This window comes from Microcaecilia unicolor, chromosome 6 (assembly GCF_901765095.1).
Source record: "Microcaecilia unicolor chromosome 6, aMicUni1.1, whole genome shotgun sequence".
NCBI lineage: Eukaryota > Metazoa > Chordata > Amphibia > Gymnophiona > Siphonopidae > Microcaecilia > Microcaecilia unicolor.
In genome coordinates this window covers 344,599,579-344,627,139 of record NC_044036.1, presented here as the reverse complement: position 1 = coordinate 344,627,139, position 27,561 = coordinate 344,599,579, and the positions used below count along the sequence as shown (strand labels likewise).

At 48.8% G+C, this 27,561-nt stretch overlaps 1 protein-coding gene across 4 annotated transcripts; it reads right to left on the bottom strand.

Annotated features, from left to right (window-relative positions):
• Window positions 1-2,811: 2,811 nt before the first annotated feature.
• On the bottom strand, window positions 2,812-27,533 carry HGS (hepatocyte growth factor-regulated tyrosine kinase substrate). 4 transcript variants are annotated; one of them, XM_030208667.1, is made up of 22 exons: window positions 27,396-27,533; window positions 22,830-22,914; window positions 21,206-21,281; window positions 20,506-20,598; window positions 19,368-19,491; window positions 18,298-18,350; window positions 17,696-17,764; window positions 17,165-17,289; window positions 16,380-16,461; window positions 15,642-15,701; window positions 14,821-14,919; window positions 14,605-14,700; window positions 14,204-14,242; window positions 13,975-14,118; window positions 13,473-13,686; window positions 7,634-7,806; window positions 7,116-7,256; window positions 6,835-7,015; window positions 6,310-6,440; window positions 5,566-5,682; window positions 5,073-5,168; window positions 2,812-4,107 (listed from the first exon to the last, which is right to left on the bottom strand). In XM_030208667.1, the coding sequence occupies exons 1-22, from the start codon at window positions 27,430-27,432 to the stop codon at window positions 4,006-4,008; spliced, it is 2,337 nt and encodes a 778-aa protein (XP_030064527.1). In that variant the 5' UTR covers window positions 27,433-27,533; the 3' UTR covers window positions 2,812-4,005. The 4 variants fall into 4 exon arrangements, with proteins under 4 accessions (XP_030064527.1, XP_030064528.1, XP_030064529.1 ...); XM_030208668.1 differs by having other exon boundaries at window positions 13,473-13,683; XM_030208669.1 differs by lacking the exon at window positions 15,642-15,701 and having other exon boundaries at window positions 2,813-4,107.
• Between the last annotated feature and the right edge of the window lie 28 nt (window positions 27,534-27,561).

The window sequence follows — 27,561 nt, the reverse complement described above, 5'->3', positions numbered from 1 at the left end:
TAACTAATCTTTTCTATAGCACTACTAGAAGTACACAGCACTGTACACATTATATACAGGTACTATCTCTGTCCCTAGGGGGCTTACAATCTAAGTTTTAGTACCTGGGGCAATGGAGGGGTTACTGACTTGCCCAAGGTCACAAGGAGCTGCAGTGGGAATTGAACCCAGATTGCCAGGATCAAAGCCAGATGCAATACCCATTAGGCTACTCCACTCCACATTCATTGTGGGTATCCTGAAAACCTGACTGGCTGGGATGTCTCCAGGACCAGGTTTGGGAACCACTGATAAAGACCATTAAGTGTCCAACTTGAAAATAAAACTAGGGCAGGAGAGATAGCCCAACATTAGAGAGATTTTGGTTATTACTGACTAAGCATCTTTCAAAAAGAAAAGGGTATTTTAAAATATCAAATACAATAATGTGGATTGTTGACTGACAAGACCAACATTAATTAGAGGAAGAGAGGCCAGCAACAAACACTTTTTGTAGTGCCAATAATACTGTATAATGTTTTTTAAAATGCATTGACAGTTACATTAGCTGAAGAAAGAGCTCTTACAGTTGAGACCATTGTTTTAGGGAGAGTTCACAGTCCAACTCTGATTCCCAATCAAGTTTGAGATCAATTTGATTGTAATGCTGATGCCAAGTAGCCATCAATGTTAGTTGTGAACCTGGAAGAAGTACTGAGCCAAACTGACAAATTAAAGAGTAGTAAATCATCTGGACCAGACGGCATACATCTAAGGTTACTCAAGGAACTCAAGCATGAAATTGCTGATCTGCTGTTAGTAATATGTAACCTGTCGTTAAAATCATCTGTAGTACCTAAGATTGGAGGGTGGCCAATGTGACGCTGATTTTTAAAAAGGGTTCTAGGGGTGATCCAGGAAACTACAGACTGGTAAGCCTGACATCAGTGTCGTGTAAAATAGTGGAAACTGTTATAAAGAATAAAATTACAGAACGCATAGACAAACGTGGTTTAATGGGACAGAGTCAGCATGGGTTCAGCCAAGGGAAGTCTTGCCTTACCGATCTGCTTTATTTCTCTCAAGGTGTGAATAAACATGTGGATAAAGCTAAGCTCGCTAGATTTTCAGAAAGCTTGTGATAAAGTTCCTCATGAGAGACTTCTGAGAAAATTAAAGAGCATGGGATAGGAGGCAAGGTTCTGGAGTGGATTAGGAATTGGTTATTGGACATAAAACAGAGGGTAGGGTTAAATGGTCATTTCTCTCAATGGAGGAGGATAAGCAGTGGAGTGCCACAGGGATCAGTACTGGGAACAATGATATTTAACATATTTATAAATGATATGGAAATCAGAACGAGTGAGGTGATGCAGATGACACAAAACTATTCAAGGTTGTTAAAAAGACGTGCAGACTGTGAAATATTGCACCAAGACCTTAGGAAATTGGACGACTGGGCAACTAAATGGCAGACAAAATTTAATGTGAACAAATCCAAGGTGAATCACATTGGAAAGAGTAATCCAAATCATAATTACCTGATGCTAGGGTCCACCTTGGGGGTCAGCACTCAAGAAAAAGATCTATGTGTCGTCGTAGATAATCCACTGAAATCTTCTGCTCAGGTTGCGGTGGTGGACAAAAAAAATCAAACGATGCTAGACATTATTAGGAAAGGGATGGTGAATAAGACTGAAAATACTATACTGCCTTTGTATCGCTCCACGGTGCACCCGCATCTTGAGTATTGCGTTCAGTTCTGGTTGCCGTATCTCAAAAAAGATATAGCGGAATTAGAAATGGTTCAATGAAGAGTGACCAAAATGATAAAGGGGATGGAACTCCTCTCGTATGAGGAAAGGCTAAAGAGGTTAGGGCTCTTCAGCTTGGAAAAGAGACGGATGAGGGGAGATATGATTGAGGTCTACAAAATCCTGAGTGGTGTAGAACGAGTAGAAATAAATCGATTTTTTTCCTCGTTCCAAAAGTACAAAGACTAGGAGACAATCACGGAAGTTACATGGAAATACTTTATAGTAGGAAATAGTTTTTCACTCAATGAATAGTTAAGCTCTGGAACTCTTTGCCAGAGGATGTGGTAACAGTGATTAGCGTATCTGGATTTAAAAAAAGGTTTGGACAAGATCCTGGAGGAAAAGTCGATAGTCTGCTATTGAGACAGACATGGGGAAAGCCACTGTTTATTCTGGGACTAGTAGCATGGAATATTGCCACAATTTGGGTTTCTGCCAGGTACTTGTGACCTGGCTTGGCCACTGTTTGGAAAACAGGATACTGGGCTAGATGGACCATTGGTCTGACCCAGTATGGCTACTCTCATATTCTTATGTTATTTTCTTATCGTAAAACAGAAGGTTCTTCATTTCTAATAGGTGAGAGAGTAGATTCAGTCTCTATAAGTATTGGAAAAAGGAAGGAAGTTTTTGTTTTTTGAGAGTGGTTACCAACACAGTCCTCAGGGACCACCTGGCCAGTCAGGTGTTGAGGATATCTACAATGAATATGCATGAGAGATTTGCATACACTACCTCCACTGCATGCAAATCTCTCATGCTTATTCATTGTGGACATACTGAAAGCTTGACTGGCTGGGGTGCTTCCAGGACCAGGTTTGGGAACCATTGTACTATATTATAAAGTCATTTTTGGAACACTTGTCTGTTGGGTGGAGGGGAAAGAAGTTGGCAATAGGGGAGATGTTATGATTAGGGCTGAATAGCAGTAACCCGGGGCTCTACTGTGCTAAATCGTACTGAATTTAACACTTGATCTCCAATTTCACGTTGCTCTTTTCTTTTATTATTTGTTATGTTAAAACTCAATGCCCGTTATTCATCTTTGACTGAATAGTAAAATCTGCTGTTTGGTACAGCTCTAACTGTGATATCTTTGTGTAACTTGTCTTTTATGTTTCCTTTTAACTACCTATAACAGTAGCAATAGGAGAGAGAATACATGGATGGAAGCAGGGAAGGGATTCGAGATTGGGAGGGATGATACCATCATTCAGCTTCTTACTATCAAACATACAGAGCACCAAACACAAACATGGAAGACATAAGTCCCTGCTGATACACAGAGAACGGCTGAACTGCCTCCATCAGTGAAGACACACTGCAAACATTTATGAGATACCTTTACATTTATTTCTATTCTGAGTATCAGGAAAGAGAACCAAACGTACAATACAATCAGGACACAAGAACCTGCTGGCTCTTTTTAAAACAATTTATTAGCCAGGTTCCCTTTCTGCCCACAACACTAAATACAAGAAAAAAAAAATGCCCAGCACACTATTCACTGTGTACAAGAACCACCAGAGAAAGACTGAACACAACACATGCGATAGGTGAAAAGCTGCACCTGCGAGGTCGGGGCCTTCACCACAATCACAGGACAAACTCTTCCTGAGCAACTGCACCAAGAAAATGTGTCAACAAGCTGCAGCTTTTGGGAAAGTCCCGATGCTGGTTCATTAAGGAGCAGTCAGTCCATCCTGGGTAGGATTCTAGAAAGGACTTTTCCCATGCTGGGCTCATGGAGCAGGTACCAAGCATTAAAGTAATGAATAAGCTATGAAGGCTTGCATACATTATCAGTGTGGTTGGGCCTCTTAAAAACCCCCATCACCCCAGGACAATGGCATGCAAAGCAGAGAGAACAAAGCTAAAAGCACAGGCCAGGGAGGAGGAGGTGAAAGCTGGAGAGGGCACACATAGCTGAAGGAATTAAACAGATTTCATAAGGGGGAGGCAACAGTGCAATGAATAGCAAACTAAGTGACTATGTACACCGTGGAGAGGGCGGGGCCTGGCTCTTGTCTCTGCTCAGACATCCAAGCTAAGTGTCTCTTGGGCAGGGCTGGACATGAGGTGATTTCAATTTACAGATGGCAGTTACACACTGTAGGGTTAGATGGGGCCATTAAAGCCCAGTAAGTCATTTCTGCTCAATAGTAGTGTTACATAGTGTCAGAGGTGGGCTTGCTCTTCGATGTCGAGATCAGTCAAAGGAGATGAGCTGTGCTTCTCCACTGCTTTGTGGCTGCTGCCCCTGGGATGACTGCGGCTGCTGTTGCTGAGAGAGACCTCCAGGAGGAACCATCTTAAAGGTATAAACAAAGTGATCAGAGGCCATCCATCCTCCCTCTGTTCATCAACAGCCATCCCCTTCCCCATCAAAATCAGCCCACACAGTGTACAAATGCAGTCAAATGCAAGATGAAAACAAACACAGAAGAACACATCTGCTGCTATTTGTACTTAGTACACCTAATTTAATCCCTCTCCAAGTGTATGTATATACATATGCCCAACTCCACCTGAGAGAGTCTGCTACTTAGGCAGAGAAGCCGTAAGGACACAGAGCAGTGCAGGTGGGTACTCAGCAGCCGGGACGCAGAGCCATGCAGGTGGGTACTCAGCTGCAGAGAGGCCGCAGGAACGCAGAGCCATGCAGCTGGGTACTCAGCTGCAGAGACACCGCCAGGACGCAGAGCCGTGCAGCTGGGTACTCAGCTGCATCGACAATGCCACCAGGACGCAGAGCCGTGCAGGTGGGTACTCAGCTGCAGAGAGGCCACAGGAACGCAAAGCCGTGCAGGTGGGGTACTCAACAGCCGGACACAGAACCGTGCAGGTGGGGTACTCAGCAGCCGGACGCAGAGCCGTGCAGGTGGGTACTCAGCTGCATCGACAATGCCACCAGGACGCAAAGCCGTGCAGGTGGGTACTCAGCTGTAGAGCCGTGCAGGTGGGTACTCAGCTGCAGAGAGGCCGCAGGAACGTAGAGCCGTGCAGGTGGGGTACTCAACAGCCGGACACAGAACCGTGCAGGTGGGGTACTCAGCAGCCGGACGCAGAGCCGTGCAGGTGGGTACTCAGCAGCCGGACGCAGAGCCGTGCAGGTGGGTACTCAGCTGCATCGACGACGCCACCAGGATGCAGAGCCGTGCAGGTGGGTACTCAGCTGTAGAGCCGTGCAGGTGGGGTACTCAACAGCCGGACGCAGAGCCGCGCAGGTGGGGTACTCAGCAGCCGGACACAGAACCGTGCAGGTGGGGTACTCACCTGCTGATACAGAGGCTGCTGCCCAGGAAGATACGGCTGTTGAGGGGGCAGTGTGCTTAGAGCTGGATCCTGTCCAGGTAGGGTTGACATGAGATTCTAAGCATAAGAAGGAAGAAGACGCAAGAGAGAATGTACAAGTAGAGCTGGTTTAAGCAGAGAAAAACAATAACAGGAGTCCAGGTCAGCAAAGCCGATTCAGCTGCAGCGTCGTAGTACTCTACCCTGCTCACAGTGCTGATCCCCCCCCTCCCCTTTAGCAGCACCAGAAGTGTCACTGTGGAAAGTGACTCCTACAGAACCTGGACAACACTGTGCTTTTCTAAAAGATTCTCTTGATACAGACCACCCAGACCTACTGAGTATCTCAGCAATTCCTAAACCCCATTTTAAGCAGCACCCTGAACTTTTCCCCACTGAATCCCATTCTCTCCAGAAGCTTCCACCCTGGCATTCCAACCCATGATCTGTGTAAACCGGGAGATATTTGACTTACTTGCATGTTATATGTTTGATAGCCCATTGCAACTGACTGATTCCCCATGTAGCCCATTCCAGCAGGCTGAGGATTCTGGGACATTGGAGGAACGCTCTGCGATTGGGATGACATATTCTGTGTAAGAATGGGATTAAGCGAGTCAAAACATAACAAGTGGTTGCAGTGGCAAAAGCCCCCCAAGCCCTCCCCCACCCCACAACTACTGTCAAAATCCCAAATGGGCTCACAATTTAAGCTTGTAGCTGAGAAAGGTGACTTGCCCAAGATCACAAGGAGCGGCAGTGGGATTTGAACTGGGCTTCCCTGGTTCTCAGCCTGCGGCTCTAACCATTAGGCTTCTTCTCCACGCCACAGAACAAGTAGAAGATATGTTTTTGTTTTTTCTTAAAGAAATCTCACAACACAAAATTAAGTTATGGAACCTCTTTCTGAAGGATGTGGTCAGGCATCCAGCACAGTCGGGTCTAAAAGGAATTTGGCTAAGCTTTTAGAGGGGAAAAAAAAAAAGTCTATACGTATTTTTCAGCCAGAAAAAGTTGGGAAAGACACTGCTTATCCTTGTCTGGAAGCAGCAAATCTACTCTCTGGGATACCACCACAATGCTGGGCTTCAGGGACACATGGTTCTCTTAAGAACCCCTTAGAATAATGGAAAGCCAGAGGAAACGCATGAAGATGAGCAGAGGGTATTATGGACTTATTGAACAGCAAAGCACTGCCTGTAACCCCCTGCCTGCGTACCTGATAGCCCTGCGAAGTTGGCTGGTAGGAAGAATAGGCTGCATTGCTGGTGGTCACAGCACCGCCCTGCTGTGCCGTCTGTCCCGACGTTGCTCCTGCCTGGTACATGTAGGCATTCACCATACTGGGATCTAATCCAAAAGAGAGATGATCGATCTGCATGAAAGCTGCTCTTCACTCACATTTCAGGATTCTGACAAGCAGTCAGACATCGTTGCTCATCACGGTTATACCCCAAGGCTCTTTTCAAAAAGCAGGGGTAAGTAAGGTTCCTTGGGAACAGGTGTGCAACTGATTTATAAACTCCTATACCAGACAAGAAGACAACTGGGCTGGCCAGTATCTGCTAAGGCTGGCTCCCCTGCACTTCAATGACATTAACCTGAATCATATGATGTCATCAGTGATGACAATCAGCGTGGACCAATCCAAAGATTGAGGCACTGTGCAAATCCAGCTAATACACAGCTGCTGAAAGAATTTCAAACTGGGTTGATAGGAAAGACGCTCCAGAGCAAGCTTTACCTGTTCCAGTAACGGGCATAGATGGATAGGAGCCAGAGCTGGCCTGAGAAGGCTGGTTCATATACACAGTATGCATGGGGGAGCCCTCTACAGAGCCTGCAGGGCTGAAGGTGCCGGGGAAGTTGGTGGGCCCAGATGACTGGTACAGCACTCCCCCTGCAGTAGTAGGCAGGGACTGCAACTGCAGGAGCAAATGATAGGAAGAAGAGGTTTAACTAGAGAGCTCGTAATTCCAGGGGTGGCTGTATTCCCCAAGCAGCACTCCTATTCTCCCTGTATACCTGAGCATATGGAAGGGAGAATGCTGGCATCTGAGCTCTCATTTGGATGGTTTGTTTCTGTTGTTCCAGACGCATCTGCCGTTCCTTCTCCTGCTCCTGCAAACGCTGAATTGCCAGCTGTCGCTGCATCTCCAGGTACTCCTGCAGGAAGAGAGACCGGGCATCACAAATCAAAGCAGCAGCAGAGTGGGGGGGGGGGGGGGGGGGGACAGTGAGACAAGCATATCATGCACTGGGGAGAAGGGCACGAGCACGTAAGGAGTGGGGAAGGGGGTTGGGATGGATAGTAAGTGCATACACCAAGTGGTGAAACTTATCACACACTAGGGCAGAAGAAGGGGCCGGGGAGAGCATGACGTGACGCGACACAGAGGAAGGGGCCGGGGAGAACCATGTGACACTCACAGGGGAAGGGGCCGGGGAGAACGTGACATGTTGCTCACGGGGGAAGGGGCAAGAGACATCAGTGGAGAGACGAGGAGAGTTACACAGGCTTAGAATGAAGTGCGACATATCACCTGCTTTTTCTGTCTCATGATCTCCAGTTTCTGCGCCAGCTGTATCTGTCGCTGTCGCTCAGCCTCTGCTGCAGCCCGTCGCAATTTCTCATGATGCTCTTCCCGAAGTGCATTGAGAGCTCCGCGGGCATCTCGGATCTGTGCCAGCTTGTCTTGCAGACCCTCATAGTAAACTGAGAAGAGACAGAGCTGTTGTAGGAGTGTGACACCTACCGCATCAAAAACCCAATGTGAAAGCCAACACATGCCATAAGCTAAACTTGTACTGCACAGGGACCCTCATTCTCCCATCACACTGCAGGGTAAATCCCTACTGCACAGGGCTCCTCCGATTCTGCCTGGTTACACCTTATGTCTGCAGGGAAGCCTGTAGTACCTTCATTACTGCCAGCCTGGAAAGAGGGTTCAGTGAGCACCATGACCCCTCACAGCAAAAGCAAGGGGAAATCAGATCTTGCCTACTAATTCTTTCACTATATCCCTCCAGATCTGTTATAAGCATGGGTATATTCTGCCAGCAGATGAAGAAACAACCACTGGCTCAGAGCTCTTCCCCTATAAATGGTCCTGTGCAGTCGGCCTCTAACCAGTATAAGAGCAGGAAACTTCCCTTAAGGGCCAAGGGGCAAGAAAGAACAGAAACATGAAATTATTTCCATTTGGAATGTCAAGAGTTCCAGAGCTTAACTATTCGTTGAGTGAAAAAATATTTCCTATTTGTTTTAAAAGTATTTCCATGTAACTTCCTTGAGTGTCCCCTAGTCTTTGTACTCTGGAACGAGTAAAAAAAAATCGATTTACTTCGACTCGTTCTACACTACTCGTGATTTTGTAGACCTCAATCACATCTCCCCTCATGCATCTCTTTTCCAAGCTGGAGAGCCCTAACCTCTTTAGCCTTTCCTCATACGAGAGGAGTTCCAGCCCCTTTATCATTTTAGTCGCTCTTCTTTGAACCTTTTCTAATTCCGCTGTATCTTTCTTGAGATACGGCTGCGACCAGAACTGAATGCCATACTCAAGGTGCGAGCGCACAAAGGAGCGATACAAAAGCATTATAGTTATTTTCAGTCTTATTCACCATCCCTTTCCTAATAATTCCTAGCATCCTGTTTGCTTTTTTGGCCGCTGTCACACACTGAACAGAAGATTTCAACGTATTATCTACGACGACACCCAGCTCATTTTCTTGAGCGCTGAGCCCCCCCCCCCCCCCAAGATGGACCCCTAGCATCAGGTAACCATGATTCGGATTATTTTTTCCAATGTGCCTCACCTTGCACTTGTCCACATTAAATTTCATCTGCCATTTGGATGCCCAGTCTTCCAATTTCCTAAGGTCTTCCTGCAATAATTCACAGTCCGCCCGTGTTTTAACAGCCTTGAATAGTTCTGTATAATCTGGAAATTTGATCATCTCAGTTAACGTTCCGATTGCCATATCGTTTATAAATATGTTAAATAGTACTGGTCCCAGTACAGATCCCTGCGGCACTCCACTGTCCTGAGAGGAGAAGACATTTCTCTGGTAAGTGAACATTATTTTGCTTTGTGCTTTGGGAACTTAAAGATTGGGATTTAAAGGAGAAATTGTAGGTTAGTGATAGGCAGAATACAAATACAAAAAAGCAAACTTTATCAACTAATCTCCATACTTTGCCCACCTAGTTTTAAAACTTGAACTTTGTACCACAGCATTAACTGCAGCACCTACTTTAGTCTTAGGGGATCTTGTAATCTGTTGGATTCCAGGAAACTCGTTATCCTTTCCTTGAGCAGAGCCTCCATTACCCATTTCCAACCAGTAAAGTAAGGTTTACCAAGTCTATAGTTTTCTTCTTCTTCTCTGTCTCCACTTTTGCGAAGAGGGACCACATCCAACTCTTCTCCAATCCCGCAGAACCTCCTTCCAGTGCAGTCCAGATGTGTGGGAAAAACAAAAGCAATACGCCTGCCAAGCTTTCTGTCACTATGCCAGCCCCAAAGGCCACATCTTGGTGGCTGTAGACGTCTAACATGCAACGCCTAGCAAAGAAATACAACAAGGACCTCTTGCAGAGGAATCAAACTATACTCTGCCCAAGTCGTGGCTTGCACTTTCTAAACCACAGACAACAGCTGTCCTTGCATAATGGATGCCTCCTTAAGCCAATTAGCTACCGTTGCTTTGAAGCCACTTGTACCTTCTTAGCATCACTAACCAGCATAAACAGCTCAAAACTCCTTTATCCTCAAGGAACAATGCAGTGACCAATGAACATCCAGGACATGCAGATGTTGCACGCCTGTGGAATCTCCCTCCACCTGAAATACCGGAAACTAAACTTACTAAACACACTTTGGGCAGAAAGGATGGGACAATGTGGAGAATCACCTTCTCCTTGGACACGATCAAAAACAATGCTTGATAGATTAGGGCTTCCAATGCCAAGATTCTTCAAGGTAACATCCTTAGGAGAAACACCTGCTTCAATGGCTCAAATGGAGCCCAAACCAATACCAACAGCACCAAATTCAGGTCCCATGGCAGCATCACAGGTTTGTGAGGAAGTCTTAAGTGCTTTATTCCTTTTTGAAATAGGATATATCCAGGTGCCATGCCAAGGGATGACCCTGAATCAACCCCCTAAAACCTGCCACACAGCTGCCAGCCATCCTGCAAAAAAAACCCTCCAAAATCTGTGGCACTGAAGCCTACAGTGGAACGTACCTCTCCTGACGACATGCCTCAAACATTCCCCAGACCTTATAAAGGCCAGGGAGGCGGAGGACTTTATCCAAACTGAAGAGCGGTTATAACTCAGCTAGACCACCCTCTTCTCTGCAACCTCACACTTTCAACAGCCAAGCTGTAAGGCAGAACCAAGACACCTTTTGCATTCAAATCTGTCCCTGACACAGGACTTTGCCCTTAGCCCCACGAGTTCCCAATACTAGGATTTCCAAGGCCAATATGAAGCTACTAGCATGACTTGTCCCAGATGATCTTCCTTTTTCTGATGAATCTTGCCCATCGAAGGCCAAGGCAGAAACATGTACAAGAGACCATGTCAAAGCCAAAGCTGCACCAGGGCACCTATGCCCACAAACCGAGGTTCCCTCTTGCAGCTGAAGAAATACAGTACTTAGGGATTAGGATGTTCCTGCTGAGAATCTGTCTGATAGAGCCACCAGGTGGATTTCTGCCCAAGACATAAGCATCTGTCTCTCTTCCTCCACCCTGATAATTCACATATACTACCACTGTCACGCTGTCCAAAAGTATTCACACAGCTCTGCCCTGAACTAGCAGCTGGAAGGTCCGTAGACCCAACAGTACAGGTTCTCAAAGCTAGATAAGCAACGTATCACAACAAATCCTATTTCGACCAGCAGCCCTGAGCAACCTGGTCCAGACAATGATTCCCCTCCACCCCCACCCTCAAGCAGAAATGCATCAATACCAGAACCCAATGTGGTGATTCCAAATCCATTCCTTGCTTCAGATTGGATGGATCCATCCACCAGGACAGGCTGACTCCTGCCTCCCTCTGAAGTGAGGAGGGTTCAGGTCCCACCAGTATACATGAAATTAAATACATAAAATAGACAAGCAGTACATGTTATCCTGATGAGAGCAAAAATAAGAAAACGCGACATCTAAAAGAGAGAGAGAGAGAGAGCTGCACAGGAATGGGGATGGGAGAAATCTCTATGGATTTCCTACAGGAGGGTACTGCAAATGTCTGGTGATGCCAAAACGAGGCTCAGAATGCATGATAGGGGCTACTGGAGGCCCAGAATATACAGAGGGGCTACTGGAGGCCCAGCTCCATTCTGCAGGTACAATATACTTGTTTGCTATAAACTATCTGATCAAAAATGTCAATGCCAAAGATTAATCTGAAATGGTTTGAGCCTTTAAAAAGAACTGAATCTGCTCTAAAAATAAATTCCTCCATTTCTTTTTTTTTTAAATTAGCATCCTAAGTGCTGGAAGTATTTGGGGGGATGGGTGTGGTAGATTCCAGAGGGGGTGGGTGAAATTTCTGTCCCGATGCAGCTCTCATCTAAAAACTCAACACATGGTGGATTTTTCCAATTGTCTGCTCTCTCTCTCTGGTCTCCCTCCCGGCTCCTACACAGAAGTCCTGCTTGGTGACATCTCGGCCACAAAGCACCAGCTCCCGTGATGAACACAACATCAGAGGTGACCATGGCCCCAATTGCCCCAGAGAAACTCCTGGGCACAAGGGGTCTCTGTGGTGGTGGTCAAGGGGACTGTGGCGAAACAGAGGGTTTTGAAGCCTGTGAACTGTTTTATTCATGCAGTGTATTTCTCTTATTTGGCCAGAAGGTGGTGTTTTTTTTCTGTTTTAAAGCTGTTGCAGAAAAGACTGTTTCTCTTTCAGTTTAAGCCCTGTGGGAAGGCCACCTATAGTGCCATTGCACAGGTATTTTTAAAGTTGGTGCTCTGGGCTCTGATTGGCCCTGGAGTTCAAATCCAGCCAGGAGATGCTTGATTTTCCCCACTCTCAGAGAAGGAGTGCAGAGGGTAAACATCTCTGCCCAGAGACCCTTTTCAAGACCTGTGAGCAGTTATTTTCCTGAATCTCCCCAGGTGCTACCCAGGTAGTAACAAAGTGGTTAGATAGCTTTAATATTGATCCTTATTCAGTGACCTGTTATTGCTTGTTGTTTTTCCACCTGTTTTATATTGTTCACTGTTCTATTTTTCTAATAATAAACCCATTAGTTTACTAACTCTGTTATTCTGGACTAAGAATCCTGGTGGTTTATGCTTTGGGTCTGTGGGTGCTTTCTAGGAACTGTGGGACCCCCAAAAGTGCAGCCCCAGTGACCTTAGAAATCACAGAGGAATAACTTGTGAGTGGGCGACTCACCCAGAGGCAAGTGGGACCCAGTTGGTGGGAGGAGGATGCTAGTGTAGAGCACATGCCCAGGTGCAGGCGGACCCGAGCAGTGCTGGGGCCAGACCCTCCAGGCAGCCGCAGGATTAATCCCAGGTGGGTACCAGCTTTCGTGACAGGGGCTATTCTTCTCTCAGGCCAGCGCCTAATAAAAGCCCATTCTTTGATCCTGCTAGCACCAAGGCCCTGCGCTACCTCAGCTCAGGTCCATATTAGTGTGTGCATCCAAGGAGGAACATGGAATTGTTGGCAGAATGAAGGGTTGACCTGACCCCTGGAGGCGTGAACTGCTAGTTTGCGCTTTCTCCGGTCTGATGGGTGGAACACATCTTCTTGTGCACCCAAACGATGGAGCCCAAAGTTAAGCACCCATCTGTCTAATAATGGAGAGTTTTGGGTTTTTTTAGAGGGTGGCCCAGCTTTGATGGGTATCAAAAGCCTTCCACCCTCGCTCCGTTACCTCCTATGCTGGTCCTCAGTTTAAAGAGCAGTGGGTGCTGTGTGGCCCCCATAAGCACAGACCCACACTCAAATGCTGTCTGGTCCCTTTACCCCTCTGAGGCAGACTTTCTGTTGGAAGGGGACAGGGAACAGCAGCACTTCAATGTGGGCCTGTACAGCACAAAACCTTTAAGTTTGGGGCGTGTGCAGGAGGAAGTAGGAGGTATCTGCAGCAGACTGGAAGTGGGGAAGAAAGAAGAGGGAAGATGCTGAACTATAGGGGAGGGGAACAGGGCTTTGATCCACAGCTGGAGGGCACAAGGCCTAAGATTCCCCTTGGGCTGGGCCAGCACTTTACACAAAGTAGACCAGGGGACAAGTGAAGCCAGGGTAGCGCCATTAAGGAGAGGAAGATGCAACACAAGTCGGGATGGGGAAAGAAAGGCATCTTGCCTGACTAGACCCAGGATCCCCTCCCTCATACATACGCCGTCTCTCATCCAGCTGGTTGAGAAGTTCTAGCAGCTGTGGATGCATGTTGTTGATGGACTGGAAGAGGGAGAGGACGGCAGAGTCATTGGTGATGCTTCGGCCTCGCATATGGTTGCTTTTCATGCGGTTCACAAAGGTGGTGACGGCATTCTGCAATGCTCTTAGGAACTGCTCGTGATTCTCCTCCGACTCACCGTTCTGGTACTGCTGCTGGAAACAACACGGTGCCTGTCACACCCCAATATTTTATCCTTACCCCCTAAGTCAGAGCCTGGTCTGTGGACCCCTTCTTTTTCTATCATAATTTCAAACGGTGTCCTTCTCCAGCCTGGATCACAGCTCCCCTCCCCCTCTTCATTCCTGTGTGCTATAGTACACGTTCTGACCCATCTCTTATCTCCATACTAACAGGAGTAGAATAAAGGTCTCTATGCTGAGGGAGGGGCTCAGTAACAGGGACAGGAACGGATGGGGTGAGGCTCTGAAGCTTCCTCTTACCTCCACAACACTAACAGGAGCAGAATGAAGATCTCCATGCTGAGGGAGGGGCTCAGTAACAGGGATGGGAGCGGATGGGGTAGGGCTCTTCCGCACCTCCTCCTGCTTCTTTTCCCAGTAGTTCCGGTTCAGATATCGAGCCAGCTGCAAACCAAAGAGGAGCCCCTTACTCAGCGGGCACTGTGCATGCCAACCCCCTCCCCAGGTCTATTTACAAAACACTCCTTACCTCTGGGTCTATTTCCTCAGCCAGGGGGGCAGAGGAGTTCTGTGGAAAAAGAGCAAAGAGTTAAAACCTCATACTGTCCCCATCGGCGAGTGGCTGCAAGCCAGACACAGCCTTCCGCCCTCAGTTTCTCTTATAAGGCATTAAACATTTTCTCTGTACTTTGGAAGTTCTCACGCAAAGAAGGCAGCTGAAAATCTATTTAATATTCCACACCAGAAGAGGTGCAATGTTTTTCAGATAACTGTAAAGCATGCTGGAGACAAGGTGTTAATGGAGAAGAAAGGGAAGAAACACAGGGCTTGTGGATTATCTTCTGTTCTTAAGTGGAAGCAGTGACTGCACCAGGCCTTACTCTGGCCTATGAACGTCTGTGAAAGTGCTGAAGTACACATGAATCTCACCACAGGAGAGGAGTAGAGCGTGCTGACTGGGGGAGCTGAAGAGGTCACAGGTATAGGGTCAGCCTTCGGGTACACGGAATAAGTTGTCTTCTGCCTCTAAACAAAATAAAGCTTTCATTTTCATAAATGCATAAATATTCTTGGACCAAAATATTCAATTAGGCTGCCATATTCTGAAATCCTGCCAGCGTCTCCACGTCTCGCTCCAGGACTCACCATCCTCTCTTTCTCTTCGGCTTCAGACTGTGAGAGAGCGATGGCCAGCTGTAGCTCCTCCTCCTCCTGTAACGCAGCCTCATCCCTCTTGGGTGGAAGCTGCAGAGGTGAGGGGAAAAAAAAGGTTAATGTTGCAGACTCGAACATACAAAATAAGGGAAGTCCCTCAGGCAGGAGAACCACCATGCTAAAGGGCTCTGGAGGCAGCAGCCCCCACACCTGTGCAGATCAGGCCTCCTGAGATAAATGCAGAGGTAGAAATGAACAGAGTCTGGCTTCCCACAGTTTTCTCCGCCAACCCTTACACTGAATCTTGCTGAAGGAATCTGTAAGCTTCTGATCCTTCCAAAAACAGAACTAACAGTGGACAAACACCAGCAAAATCTCTCACGTCTACATACAACAGACCTCACTGCAGGACGAAAATGGACAGTGGAAAACAAGAGCACAGGAGGAAAAGCACGGGGCTCTTGAACAACTGGGCAAAATCTCAAAGCAAGTAAGTAGATGGACACACGTGAAAGGTGAGGTATCTGTAAACATTAACAGCCATTGCTTTCATTTGGACGCTTGCTAACTGGGAAGGTTCATTTAGAACAAGATAATTCCAATCTTATACTGTAACTCACATTGGGCTCTGATATTTTTGGAAAATAAAAATACATACAATTACTGTACTTGTGTAACAGGAATGAGAAAGAGCTGCAGAGGAGGAGGGCTCCCAGCAGGGCAAAACCTGTGCTCTGACTGGTTATTATTACACTATCTACCGTGTGTTTTGAGGTAAACAATCTGCACGTTTCCCTAAAAGCTGGGCTCACCTTTCTGCTGCTTTGTGCCTCTGTCCCTGCTGCTCCTCTCTCCTCTTCCCCAGCTTGTGTCTTATTCAAAATTGGGGGGGAAAAAAAGCGAAAACAAGGGTCACGTAAGAGGGGAGCCCAACCCCATTCACTGCCAGCTTTGCCCTTTCCATCACCTGCCCATCTTGCTGCCTCTGACTCCACCCTCATTACCCCTCCCCCCATCACCAGTACCACCCCCCTCCAACTTCACCCTTCCCACCCCCTAAATCTACTGATCACCTATGTATTTCTTTATCACCTGTCCCCTCACTGCCTGTGACTTTTAGATGCCCTACCTCTCGCTCCTCTTCCCTTACCTCCAAGTCCCCATCACCTTCCTCGTCATGGATTGGCCACTGCCAGAGACAGGATGCCAGGCTCCATACGTCACTGATCTGACTCACAAGTGCTGTTCACAATCATCCACCCCGTCCACCAACCCTGCTCACTACTTCAGCCTACTCCGTCTAAAGAATTCAAGTATGCAAATCCTGCTAATTATAGCCTTAAGAATTAGTTCAAGAGTCAAACCATTTTGACAAATTACAAAAGCACTGTAGACCGCAGACTTTCAAGTTGTGCAGTGCTGCTAAGACTTGATATTGGATGACCCTCTAGAAGAGAACCGCTGGAAGTCTGCTTTCTGTAGTCGGGGATGACTGGGTCTCACAATGCTTCACAAATATTCTGCTGTCAGGATTGTATAGAGCTGCTCACCTGAGACTGCTGGGACAGGGGGCTGGTGAGGTACTCTGGGGGCAGCTCCGTGCCGGACACAGGCTTTCCATCTGCAGCTTTCCTGCAACAGGACAAAAGGAGCAGGAAGCTCAGTGTGTGTCAGCCTTTACAAAGCACCAAACTCTCTGCAAATAAAGGCTTCACTGATCACCCCCCCCCCCTTCCCTTTGCTCCCATGGCGGGGGACAAGCCTAATGTTTAATGCAGCGAATTGAGAACCTAACCTAAACACCCGAACCCTGCCAACACAACAAAACATGTACCAGAACAGGACACGTAATTCTTCCTCCCCAATTACCTAAGTCACTCTGTTACTCATGAACTTTAATGCAACTACCACTCTGTATTTCTGACACCGGAATTGGCGTACGCCATCACGGTACTATGTAAGCCACATTGAGCCTGCAAATAGGTGGGAAAATGTGGGATACAAATGCAACAAATAAATAAATAAATAAACCTGGGGAACTGGGTTTAATTCCCGCTGTGGCTCCTTGTGACCCTAGACAAGTCTCTTAACCCTCAGAGAAAGCACCCGCATATAATAAATGTAAACTCTGGCTGTACCACTGAAAGGCGGAATAGCAAACTCATGAACCTTTATGACTCTTCACTGTACACATTAGATATAACTTTTGTTTCAGAAAACCCCTCAAAGTATCCTTGCAGAGTGGGAGGTCTAATTCTCAGCTAGATAAACCCTACAGACACAGCTCCCAATGCAAATGCTCCAGCCACCACCCTTCCCATTCCAGTATACTGACTTGTTAAGCTGCTCATAGCAGGGCTCACACACCCTCACTTCTTTCTCGATGCCAAACTTTGGGATGGTCGAGTATTTCGAAGAGCACTTCCCACAGAAGATCTGTCCACAGGCACGACAGTGATGCTGCAGAGACAGAGCACTGGGGTTATTCTACATAATCATTAACACTCGAAGACACTTAACCAGTAAAGAAAGTCATCAATTTTATTTATAACCTCTTTAGTCTACAGAGAAGATCCCACAGACCCAGAGGCACTAAACAGAAATTCCAAGATTCATAACTGTAATTAATGTCCCACAATGCAGATCTTCCATCGTGCCACATCATTAATGTGGCATGGGTGAGGCAGGTTCAGCTCTCCTATCCATCACGGGGTGCCACAGAGAGGATGGGAACAGGCTGAGGGAGGGAAAGGATGACTGGAACTAAGTAGCGCCAACAGACCGTCAAGAGGAAAAAGTAGAGGACAGACCCCCCACCCCCCACCACCAAATAGAAAGAAAAACAGTTTTCACAGACAGCACTCACCTTCCGGGTCATAACCCCAAACTGAACTCTGCACCTGTGACACTCCTCGGCATCCACCCAATCAGGAGCCTTGAAGAAAAAAAAACAATCCTACTTCACACCAGGGAAATTCATAAGCCCTCAATCACTCCTGGGAGGGCACTTTAGAAATAATTTTAACAAATGAACAATCCAGACAGGGCTGACCCAACCACTAGACAAGACAAGGCAGTGACCTGGGGCGACAGCTTCTGAGGGGCACCAGAGCAGATCCCGACAGACACTCAAACTCAGAGGAGCACCAAACAGCTTATTTAACAAGATGAACGACTCTTGGAAATTGACTCATTATTCGTTTGTGTGCAATACCCATGCACCCACCCATAACTTAATATTTAAAAGCATAATGTCTTGGAAGGGGGAGGAGGCATATTAGGTCTGAAAGTTAAGTGAGGGGGGGTAGGGCTGATTCCTTGCCAGATTCCTTGCACTGGCCCTGAAACCAGACCCCCCCCCCAATGCATCCACTTCAAGAAACAACTCTCCAAATTAGCAAATAATCAACAACCCAAACTAAGATTCCCAGTGAAATTCCCCCACCTCCCCAAAGTAGCAGAACTCACCCTTTCCGCAGCAAACATGGCATCACTCTCTTTGAATTCTGGGAAATTATGGCCTGCATAAACAGAAATAATAAGAGAATGTCCATAGGTTAACAATGTATGATCTACAGCTGTTTACACCATAACTAGTATGAAATGAATGCACTTAACCTAGCCTTAAACAAAGGACCATAAGCAGTACACACTGGTTATATTCAGATCTAAAATGGCAGCTAAACCCATTAAATCACTGAGTGCAATGCCTAACGTGGCACAATCCACAGCAGCCATAACCAAGATGAGGACTGAGCAAGCGCTAACAGGCAGTGAAAGACCAAAGCATTCAAGTCACGGAACATGCACCTTCTCCTGTTCTCACAATATGATGCATCCCTTGCCATATGCTCAGGCTCCAAGCCTCACCTAGAACCATCCTTTGTCCCGAGAGCCCCTCCCTTCACTTCCAGTCCCTATGGAGCGCAGGTCCTCTGTCTCAAGCACCCCCCTCTTCTCTTCCAGTCTCACCTAATATTGCCCCTCTCTTTTAAGGCTTTACTCCTTCTGCCCTCAGGTTCCTTCCCCTGTTCCAGGACACTGTGGAGCAGGAGGCGAGCTTAGGATGTGGAATTCATGCAAAAGGCTCCACTATCTTGTGCTTTCCTTTCACTTCTACCAGAAGTTTTACAAAATTCAGAAGGTAAAACCTTCCCCACCTTTCTTTACTGATCCAGCTAGTACTGCTTAAGGTTTGAAAGTCTCCTTCTAGCCTGGCTGCTTGTACGATTACAAATCCAGATCTAACAGACCACTGCTGGGCAGATCTTCATCAGACACCATACATCTGCCACAGTAATATACAGGGCATGAAGGCCCCACAGCTACCGTGCATCATCTGACAGGGCTTAATGCAGGTTTCACAGTAAGACTAGAACCCTTCTGCAAGTCATGCAATTCCCAGCCAGGCACTAAATACCACTCAGTAGATTTAATTTTGTCATTTCTATTGCATTCATTTAAAAGCCAGAGCGGATTACAACATATATTAATAATAAGCGGCAAATACAGCTAAAGCTGTGCAGGGCTACCCATACCTTCTACCTTCATGATCTGATAGGTGTCTTGTACCACTTTGTACTTGGGTTCATTGCGGAAGGCATGGGCCCAGGCTTGAATCAGGTACAGAATCTTATTCCGAACGTTTGCCTCCACCAGCCGCTATCGGAAAAGAAGAAAGAGGACAGTGCTAAAATAGTAACCCATTGCAACTTATTCAATAAGGAAAGCCTAATCCTTAACGAACCCCTCCATTGACTCTCCCGTTGTAGTTTGAAGTGGGACTCTATCCCAAATGCACTTGTTGGACTGTTTTTCATTCCCATGTCTTTCCTGTGAATTCAACCTCACCCTGTCATCCTATGTCTCTACCTTTCTTTCACTGTAATTTTTCTTGAGTTACTGTACGCCACATTGTGCCTGCGCTAGTAGGAAAATGTGGGATAGAAACGCACTTAAATAAATAAACTTCACAAAGCACCATCCTAGCCCAGTGGCCGTATATAAGACACTCATATGCACCTGGGAGCAAGCAACTAGAAATACTTTCCAACCTCGAGGCCTCCCCCAGCAAACATTCCCCATAACAGTTTATTCCAAAACTCCGAGAAAAGGACCCCCCCCCCCCCCCGAGCTCTAACAGCAGGAAGAAGAGAGAATGTAGCAGAAACGTATTTCTTAGAGAAAAAGAAAATACTGAAACCTTTGTTTTTACAGACCGATTCTCTACCCTGGACCACCCCACCCTCAGTGACGTAATAGCTACAGAACCTCTGCTCAGCTGCCACGTTCTCAGGTGACCGTGAAATCCTCCAAAAAGCATTTAGGGGGCAATTCTGTACAGGTCGCCTAAACTGTGTATGCAAAGCGCAAATTCTAACACAGCAATGGTTATGCACATAACCAACAGTATTCTAAAATTTGGCACACGCCCACCCCAACCCTCCCACATCTACAGCCCTCTCGCTAGAGAATTTAGGGGCATAACTGCAAATTAGGGCCAATTAACTCCAATAATCACTGGTCAATTCATACCTAAATTAGGCAATTAACTTAGCTGCATATCCGGCACCATTCCGTAACTTGCGTCCACAGGTCAGAAGCAGAAAGAAAGTACCGGGGTGGAGAGACACTTTGCATGATCACGAGTGTGCCTTTCCCTCCCCTCTTCTGTACCTTAAGCAGATCCTTTAATTCCTCCATCGTCTGCTTATTTGCCACCTCATCATGGACCGTCTGCCCACAGTTCTTAACTACAGACTCCAGGACCTGCAAAGACAGCAGCGGGAAATTTCATATTCACGACTGGGAATCTCCTGTCCCTTGTCTGCCTTACTTGCTACAATACTTGCTGCAGGGACTTGACGGAAGTTATTTACGTTGGCATTTTTCAAGTACACTGCTTTATTGCAATTTCATGCCCAGATGATCAAAAGTCCTGCGCTGTTCCAAACAGCGCAGGGTTTTACCACCCTATGATCAGAAATAACTGGACCTCCAGCCCCCCTAACCCCCCCCCCAAAAGCCCTAGTAGCCCAGTGAGCTGCAAACCAAGCCCCCCCCCCAACCTGGTGGTCTAGCGGCTCTGTTCCCCACCCCCTCCCGTACCTTTGTTGGAAGGAGTGCACGTCCTCCTCTTCCCACGCTGCCTTGAAAAAAATGACACCCAGCCTTGCCCAATACATCCTAGGATACGCTGGGCGGGGCCAACAAAGGTACAAGGGGTGGGGAAGAGGACCGCTAGACCACCAGGTTGGGGGGGGGGGGGGCTTGGAGGGATGGGGTTCAATATACAGTTGGGATGGAGAGGGTCATAGGGCACCCTCCCTTCTGCATGCACAGGATTAGGGAGGAGGGGGGTTACATGATCCATTACCTCCAGTGCGTACAGAGCCACATGCGGGTTTTTATCATTCACTTTCTTCTTGATGGCACTGACTGCATATTTTGCTCTTGAAGAAAAAGAAAACAGCACAGAACTGATAACAAGTGTCATCTCAAGAGAATAAGACAATTCTTTCATTAATACTAACAACTGCATGGCCTCTCACCACATTTACTACCATCAAATCTATGGCCACTAAAAGCTGGCTCCGGCTTTCAGCTCCAATCTCACCAATTGTGTTCTATTTCACGCTACTTTCAGAAGGAAAGCAAGGCTTGCAATAGTGCTTTGTTTGGAATGAGGTGCAAAGGTACGTTGCAAGCTGTAACAGAGAAATATTTCCTGCACACCACTAAATGTGTATAAATTCTACCCCAAAATGAGGATGGACTGGCAGATTCATACATATGCATATAGCCCGCAGAGGTATGTATGTGTCTGCGCTGAAATAAGCTTAGCAGGAAGTGGCCTGGTGATTAAGAGTAATGGCTGAGAACCAGGGAAATCAGGGTTTAAATCCTGCTTCTGCCACTGACATACTTGTGATCGTAGGCAAGTCATTTTCTCTCTCAGATTGTAAGCTCTGTGGGGCAGAGTCCTTATTACCACTATACAGCAGTCGCACTATAAAATGGTAAGTACTGAGAGGGGAGGAGCTAGGAGGACAGCATGGTCACAGCTCTGGGATCCTTTGATGTCACCAAAGAGGAAGGGCAAACTGCAGTGTTTCTATGCAGTGGAGGGCAGAGGTGTTTGTCAGCAGGCAGAGCTGGTTTCCACTGCAAAGATTCGATCTTGCTAGAAGGGGATCTCTCTCTCAGCCCTCAAGAGCAGAGGAGGACTGATGCCAAGTCATGACGTTGTCATATGGTGTTAAATCCACAGAAGGCGATGATTTGTTGGATAACTGGCCATACACCTATTCCGTCCATTATTCCTGTTCTGTTTGCTACTCCAATTCAACCAGTTAATCAATTTAAATATTTGGGAGTTATTTTGGACTCTAAACTCAGTTTCTCGAGCCATCTATCTTCAGTGCTTAAGCGAGGGTTTTTCACCCTCTGAAAGTTAAAGTCTATTAGGGGCATTCTCAATCTTAACACGTTGCACACATTTCATGCAAGAGTTGGTTCTCAGCTAGACTATTGTAATACTATTTATGCTGATATTTCAAATGTAGAAATAATGAGATTACAGACTCTTCAAAATTCTGCAGCTCGCTGAACACTATGAAATAGCATTACAGGGAAAATGTGTGGACTTACCAAGCTCATAAACTAGATGTAGAGATCATGTTACATCACTGTTGAAAAAGCTACATCGATTTCCTAGACATTCGCAAATTCAGTTTAAAATCCTCACTCTAGCTCATAAGGCAATTCATGCAGGTCTTCTAGACTATCTTGGAAAATTAACTATTCCTTATACACCTGCCCGATGTCTGCGTTCTATGAACGACCATAGACTGGTCTTGCCAAGTCCAAGACAAGCCTATGGGGAAGTGACACAGAAGAGGTCTCATTTGATGGCCCCCTTCCTTTGGAATAACCTCCCTTTGAATATTAGGTCTGAACCACATTTAAGGTTAATTTGAAAAGCAACGTGCCTTACTTACTGAGTGTCACCCTGACGAATCATATCACAGATCTGCAGGATGGACTCCCAGTCTGTTTCCAGCAAAAGCTGGCTGGTGGCTTTATCTAAAAAGATTAGAATACAAACACCACACATGTATAATCAGAAGCCATATATGCCCCTCCCACTTATCCCCTAGTCTCCTCTGACCCGGGTAACCCAACTCACATGCCCCACCATAACCCATTCCCTTCCTATCACTCCACTGTGCCCCTCCGCCTATTGTCCCTCTCTCCTGATCCATTCTCCACCATACCTCGTATCCCTATTCTTGCCCTCTCCTCCCGCTGTCTATTCCCCACCATACACCATCCCTCTATCCTCCCCCACCCTAGTCCATCTCCACCATACCCATCCCTCTATTCTCCCCTCCCTCAGTCTATTCCCCACCATACTCGGTCCCTCTACTCTCCCCCTCTCCCAGTCCACTCCCCCTTGTGCCCAGCCCCTCTCTTCTCCCCGTCTCACCACCGTGCCTGTCCCTCTATTCTCCCTTCCCCCAGTGTATTCCCCACTGTGCCCCATCCCTCTATACCCCCTCCCTCAGTCTATTCCCCACAATACCTTCCCTCTATTCTCCCCCTCCCCCAGTCTATTCCCCTGTGTCCCATCTCTTCCCCACCATACCCTGTCCCTCTATTCCCCCTCCCGTCTACTCCCCCTCCCCCAATCTATTCCTCTCATGCCATGTCCCTCTCTTCTCCCCCTCCCCCAGTCCCTCTCTTCTCCCCCTCCCTATTCACCACCGTGCCCGTCCCACTATTCTCCCCTCCCTCAGTGTATTCCCCACTATGCCCCGTCCCTCTATACCCCTTCCCTCAGTCTATTCCCGTGTCCCATCCATTCTCTTCCCCACCATACCCTGTCCCTCTATTCCCCTCCCCCCAATCTATTCCCCCCATGCCATGTCCCTCTATTCTCCCCCTCTCCTAGTCTATTCCCCATGTGTCCCGTCCATCTATACTCCTCCTCCCCATCTATGCCCCACCATACCCATCCATCTGTTCTTCCCCTCCCCCAGACTATTCCCCCATGCTCTGTCCCTCCCCCAGACTATTCCCCACGGTACTGTCCCTCTATTTCCCCTCCCTCAGTCTATTCCTCTTGTGCCCCATCCCTCTATTCTCCCCCTCCCCAAGTCTATTCCCCACCACCCCCATCCCTCTATTCTCCCCCTCCCTCAGTCTATTCCCCCTTCAGTCTCCCCTCCCCCAGTCTATTTCCCCCTGTGCCTCATCCCTCTATTCTCCCCTCCCTCTATTCCCCTGTGCCCTGTCCATTCTCCCTTCCCCCAATCTATTCCCCACTGTGCCCCGTCCCTCTATTCTGCCCTCCTCAGTTTATTCTCCCCTCCCTAGTCTATTCCCCGTGCCCCATCCCTATATTCTCCCCCTCTCCCAGTCTATTCCCCACTATGCCCCATCCCTCTATTCCCCCCACCCCAGTCTATAACCAACTGTGCCCCACCCCCATCCCTCTATCCTCCCCTCCCCAGTCTATTCCCCCTGTCCCCACCCCCATCCCTCTATTCTCCCCTCCCCAGTCTATTCCCCCTGTGCCCCATCCCTCTATCCTCCCCAGTCTATTTCCCCTGTGCCCCACCCCATCCCTCTAATCACCCCCTCCCTCAGTCTATTCCTCTTGTGCCCCATCTCTCTATTCTCCCCCTCCCTCAGTCTACTCTGCACTGTCCCGTCCCTCTATCCTACCCTCCCCAGTCTATTCCCCCTGTGCCCCATCCCTCTATCCTCCCCTCCCCAGTCTTTCCCCTGTGCCCCATCCCTCAATTCTCCCCCTCCCTCAGTCTGTTCCCCACTGTGCCCGTCCCTCTCTTCTCCCCTCCTCAGTCTATTCCCCCTGTGCCCCATCCCTCTATCCTCCCCAGTCTATTTCCCCTGTGCCCCACCCCATCCCTCTATTCACCCCCTCCCTCAGTCTATTCCTCTTGTGCCCCATCCCTCTATTTTCCCCCTCCCTCAGTCTATTCTGCACTGTCCCATCCCTCTATCCTCCCCTCCCCAGTCTATTCCCCCTGTGCCCTGTCCCTCTATTCTCCCCTCCCCAGTCTATTCCCCCTGTGCCCCATCCCTCTATCCTCCCCTCCCCAGTCTATTTCCCCTGTGCCCCATCCCTCTATTCTCCCCTCGCTCAGTCTATTCCCCTTGTGCCCCATCCCTCTATCCTCCCCTCCCCAGTCTATTCCCCCTGTGCCCCATCCCTCTATCCTCCCCTCCCCAGTCTATTTCCCCTGTGCCCCATCCCTCTATTCTCCCCTCGCTCAGTCTATTCCTCTTGTGCCCCATCCCTCTATTCTCCCCCTCCCTCAGTCTATTCTGCACTGTCCCATCCCTCTATCCTCCCCTCCCCAGTCTATCCCCCCTGTGCCCCATCCCTCTATTCTCCCCTCGCTCAGTCTATTCCCCTTGTGCCCCGTCCCTCTATCCTCCCCTCCCCAGTCTATTCCCCCTGTGCCCCATCCCTCTATCCTCCCCTCCCCAGTCTATTTCCCCTGTGCCCCATCCCTCTATTCTCCCCTCGCACAGTCTATTCCTCTTGTGCCCCATCCCTCTATTTACCCCCTCCCTCAGTCTATTCCTCTTGTGCCCCATCCCTCTATTCTCCCCTCCCTCATTCTATTCCCCAGTGCCCCGTCCCTCTACCCTTTCCTCCTGTCTAGTCCCCCTGTGCCCTGCCCCTATCCCTCAATTCTCCCCCTCCCTCAGTCTGTTCCCCACTGTGCCCGTCCCTCTCTTCTCCCCTCCCCAGTCTATTCCCCCTGTGCCCCATCCCTCTATCCTCCCCAGTCTATTTCCCCTGTGCCCCACCCCATCCCTCTATTCCCCCCCTCCCCTGTCTATTCCCTCTGTCCCCACCCCATCCCTCTATTCCCCCCCCCCTGTCTATTCCCTCTGTCCCCACCCCCATCCCTCTATTCTCCCCCTGCCTCAGTCTATTCCCCACTGTGCCCGTCCCTCTCTTCTCCCCTCCCCAGTCTATTCCCCCTGTGCCCCATCCCTCTATCCTCCCCAGTCTATTTCCCCTGTGCCCCACCCCATCCCTCTATTCCCCCCCCCCCTGTCTATTCCCTCTGTCCCCACCCCCATCCCTCTATTCTCCCCCTGCCTCAGTCTATTCCCCACTGTGCCCGTCCCTCTCTTCTCCCCTCCCCAGTCTATTCCCCCTGTGCCCCATCCCTCTATCCTCCCCAGTCTATTTCCCCTGTGCCCCACCCCATCCCTCTATTCCCCCCTCCCCTGTCTATTCCCTCTGTCCCCACCCCATCCCTCTATTCCCCCCCCCTGTCTATTCCCTCTGTCCCCACCCCCATCCCTCTATTCTCCCCCTGCCTCAGTCTATTCCCCACTGTGCCCGTCCCTCTCTTCTCCCCTCCCCAGTCTATTCCCCCTGTGCCCCATCCCTCTATCCTCCCCAGTCTATTTCCCCTGTGCCCCACCCCATCCCTCTATTCCCCTGTCTATTCCCTCTGTCCCCACCCCATCCCTCTATTCCCCCCCCCTGTCTATTCCCTCTGTCCCCACCCCCATCCCTCTATTCTCCCCCTGCCTCAGTCTATTCCCCACTGTGCCCGTCCCTCTCTTCTCCCCTCCCCAGTCTATTCCCCCTGTGCCCCATCCCTCTATCCTCCCCAGTCTATTTCCCCTGTGCCCCACCCCATCCCTCTATTCCCCCCTCCCCTGTCTATTCCCTCTGTCCCCACCCCATCCCTCTATTCCCCCCCCCCTGTCTATTCCCTCTGTCCCCACCCCCATCCCTCTATTCTCCCCCTGCCTCAGTCTATTCCCCACTGTGCCCGTCCCTCTCTTCTCCCCTCCCCAGTCTATTCCCCCTGTGCCCCATCCCTCTATCCTCCCCAGTCTATTTCCCCTGTGCCCCACCCCATCCCTCTATTCCCCCCTCCCCTGTCTATTCCCTCTGTCCCCACCCCATCCCTCTATTCCCCCCCCCTGTCTATTCCCTCTGTCCCCACCCCCATCCCTCTATTCTCCCCCTGCCTCAGTCTATTCCCCACTGTGCCCGTCCCTCTCTTCTCCCCTCCCCAGTCTATTCCCCCTGTGCCCCATCCCTCTATCCTCCCCAGTCTATTTCCCCTGTGCCCCACCCCATCCCTCTATTCCCCCCTCCCCTGTCTATTCCCTCTGTCCCCACCCCATCCCTCTATTCCCCCCCTGTCTATTCCCTCTGTCCCCACCCCCCATCCCTCTATTCTCCCCCTGCCTCAGTCTATTCCCCACTGTGCCCGTCCCTCTCTTCTCCCCTCCCCAGTCTATTTCCCCTGTGCCCCATCCCTCTATCCTCCCCAGTCTATTCCCCCTGTGCCCCATCCCTCTATCCTCCCCAGTCTATTCCCCCTGTGCCCCATCCCTCTATCCTCCCCAGTCTATTTCCCCTGTGCCCCACCCCATCCCTCTATTCCCCCCTCCCCTGTCTATTCTCCCCCACCCCCGTCCTTTTATTCTCCCTCTCCCCAGCTCGCGCCCCACTACAGGCCGCAGAGGGGATCGACCACTCCTCGGTCTGCCATTACCCAGCAGCCTCTCGAACGTTCCGCTGCCTCTACCCATGATGATGCCGGAACCAAAATCCGAACCGGTCCGGCCCGATAAGCGTAATCAATATCACACACTAAGCTCCTGAGTCCTGTCCCGTTCCCCTTCCGCTTCCGTTCCGCTCACGTCACTACCAATTACCAA

What these genes read in the sequence shown, in the direction of transcription:
- HGS (XM_030208667.1), bottom strand. Translation starts at nt 27,432, where the DNA reads ATGGGTAGAGGCAGCGGAACGTTCGAGAGGCTGCTGG. An exon ending in CCGAAGAGAAAGAGAGGATG is followed by an intron (nt 14,701 to 14,820) that starts GTGAGTCCTGGA and finishes TATTTTGTTTAG; the next exon opens with AGGCAGAAGACAACTTATTC. An exon ending in CGCTCTACTCCTCTCCTGTG is followed by an intron (nt 14,243 to 14,604) that starts GTGAGATTCATG and finishes CTTTTTCCACAG; the next exon opens with AACTCCTCTGCCCCCCTGGC.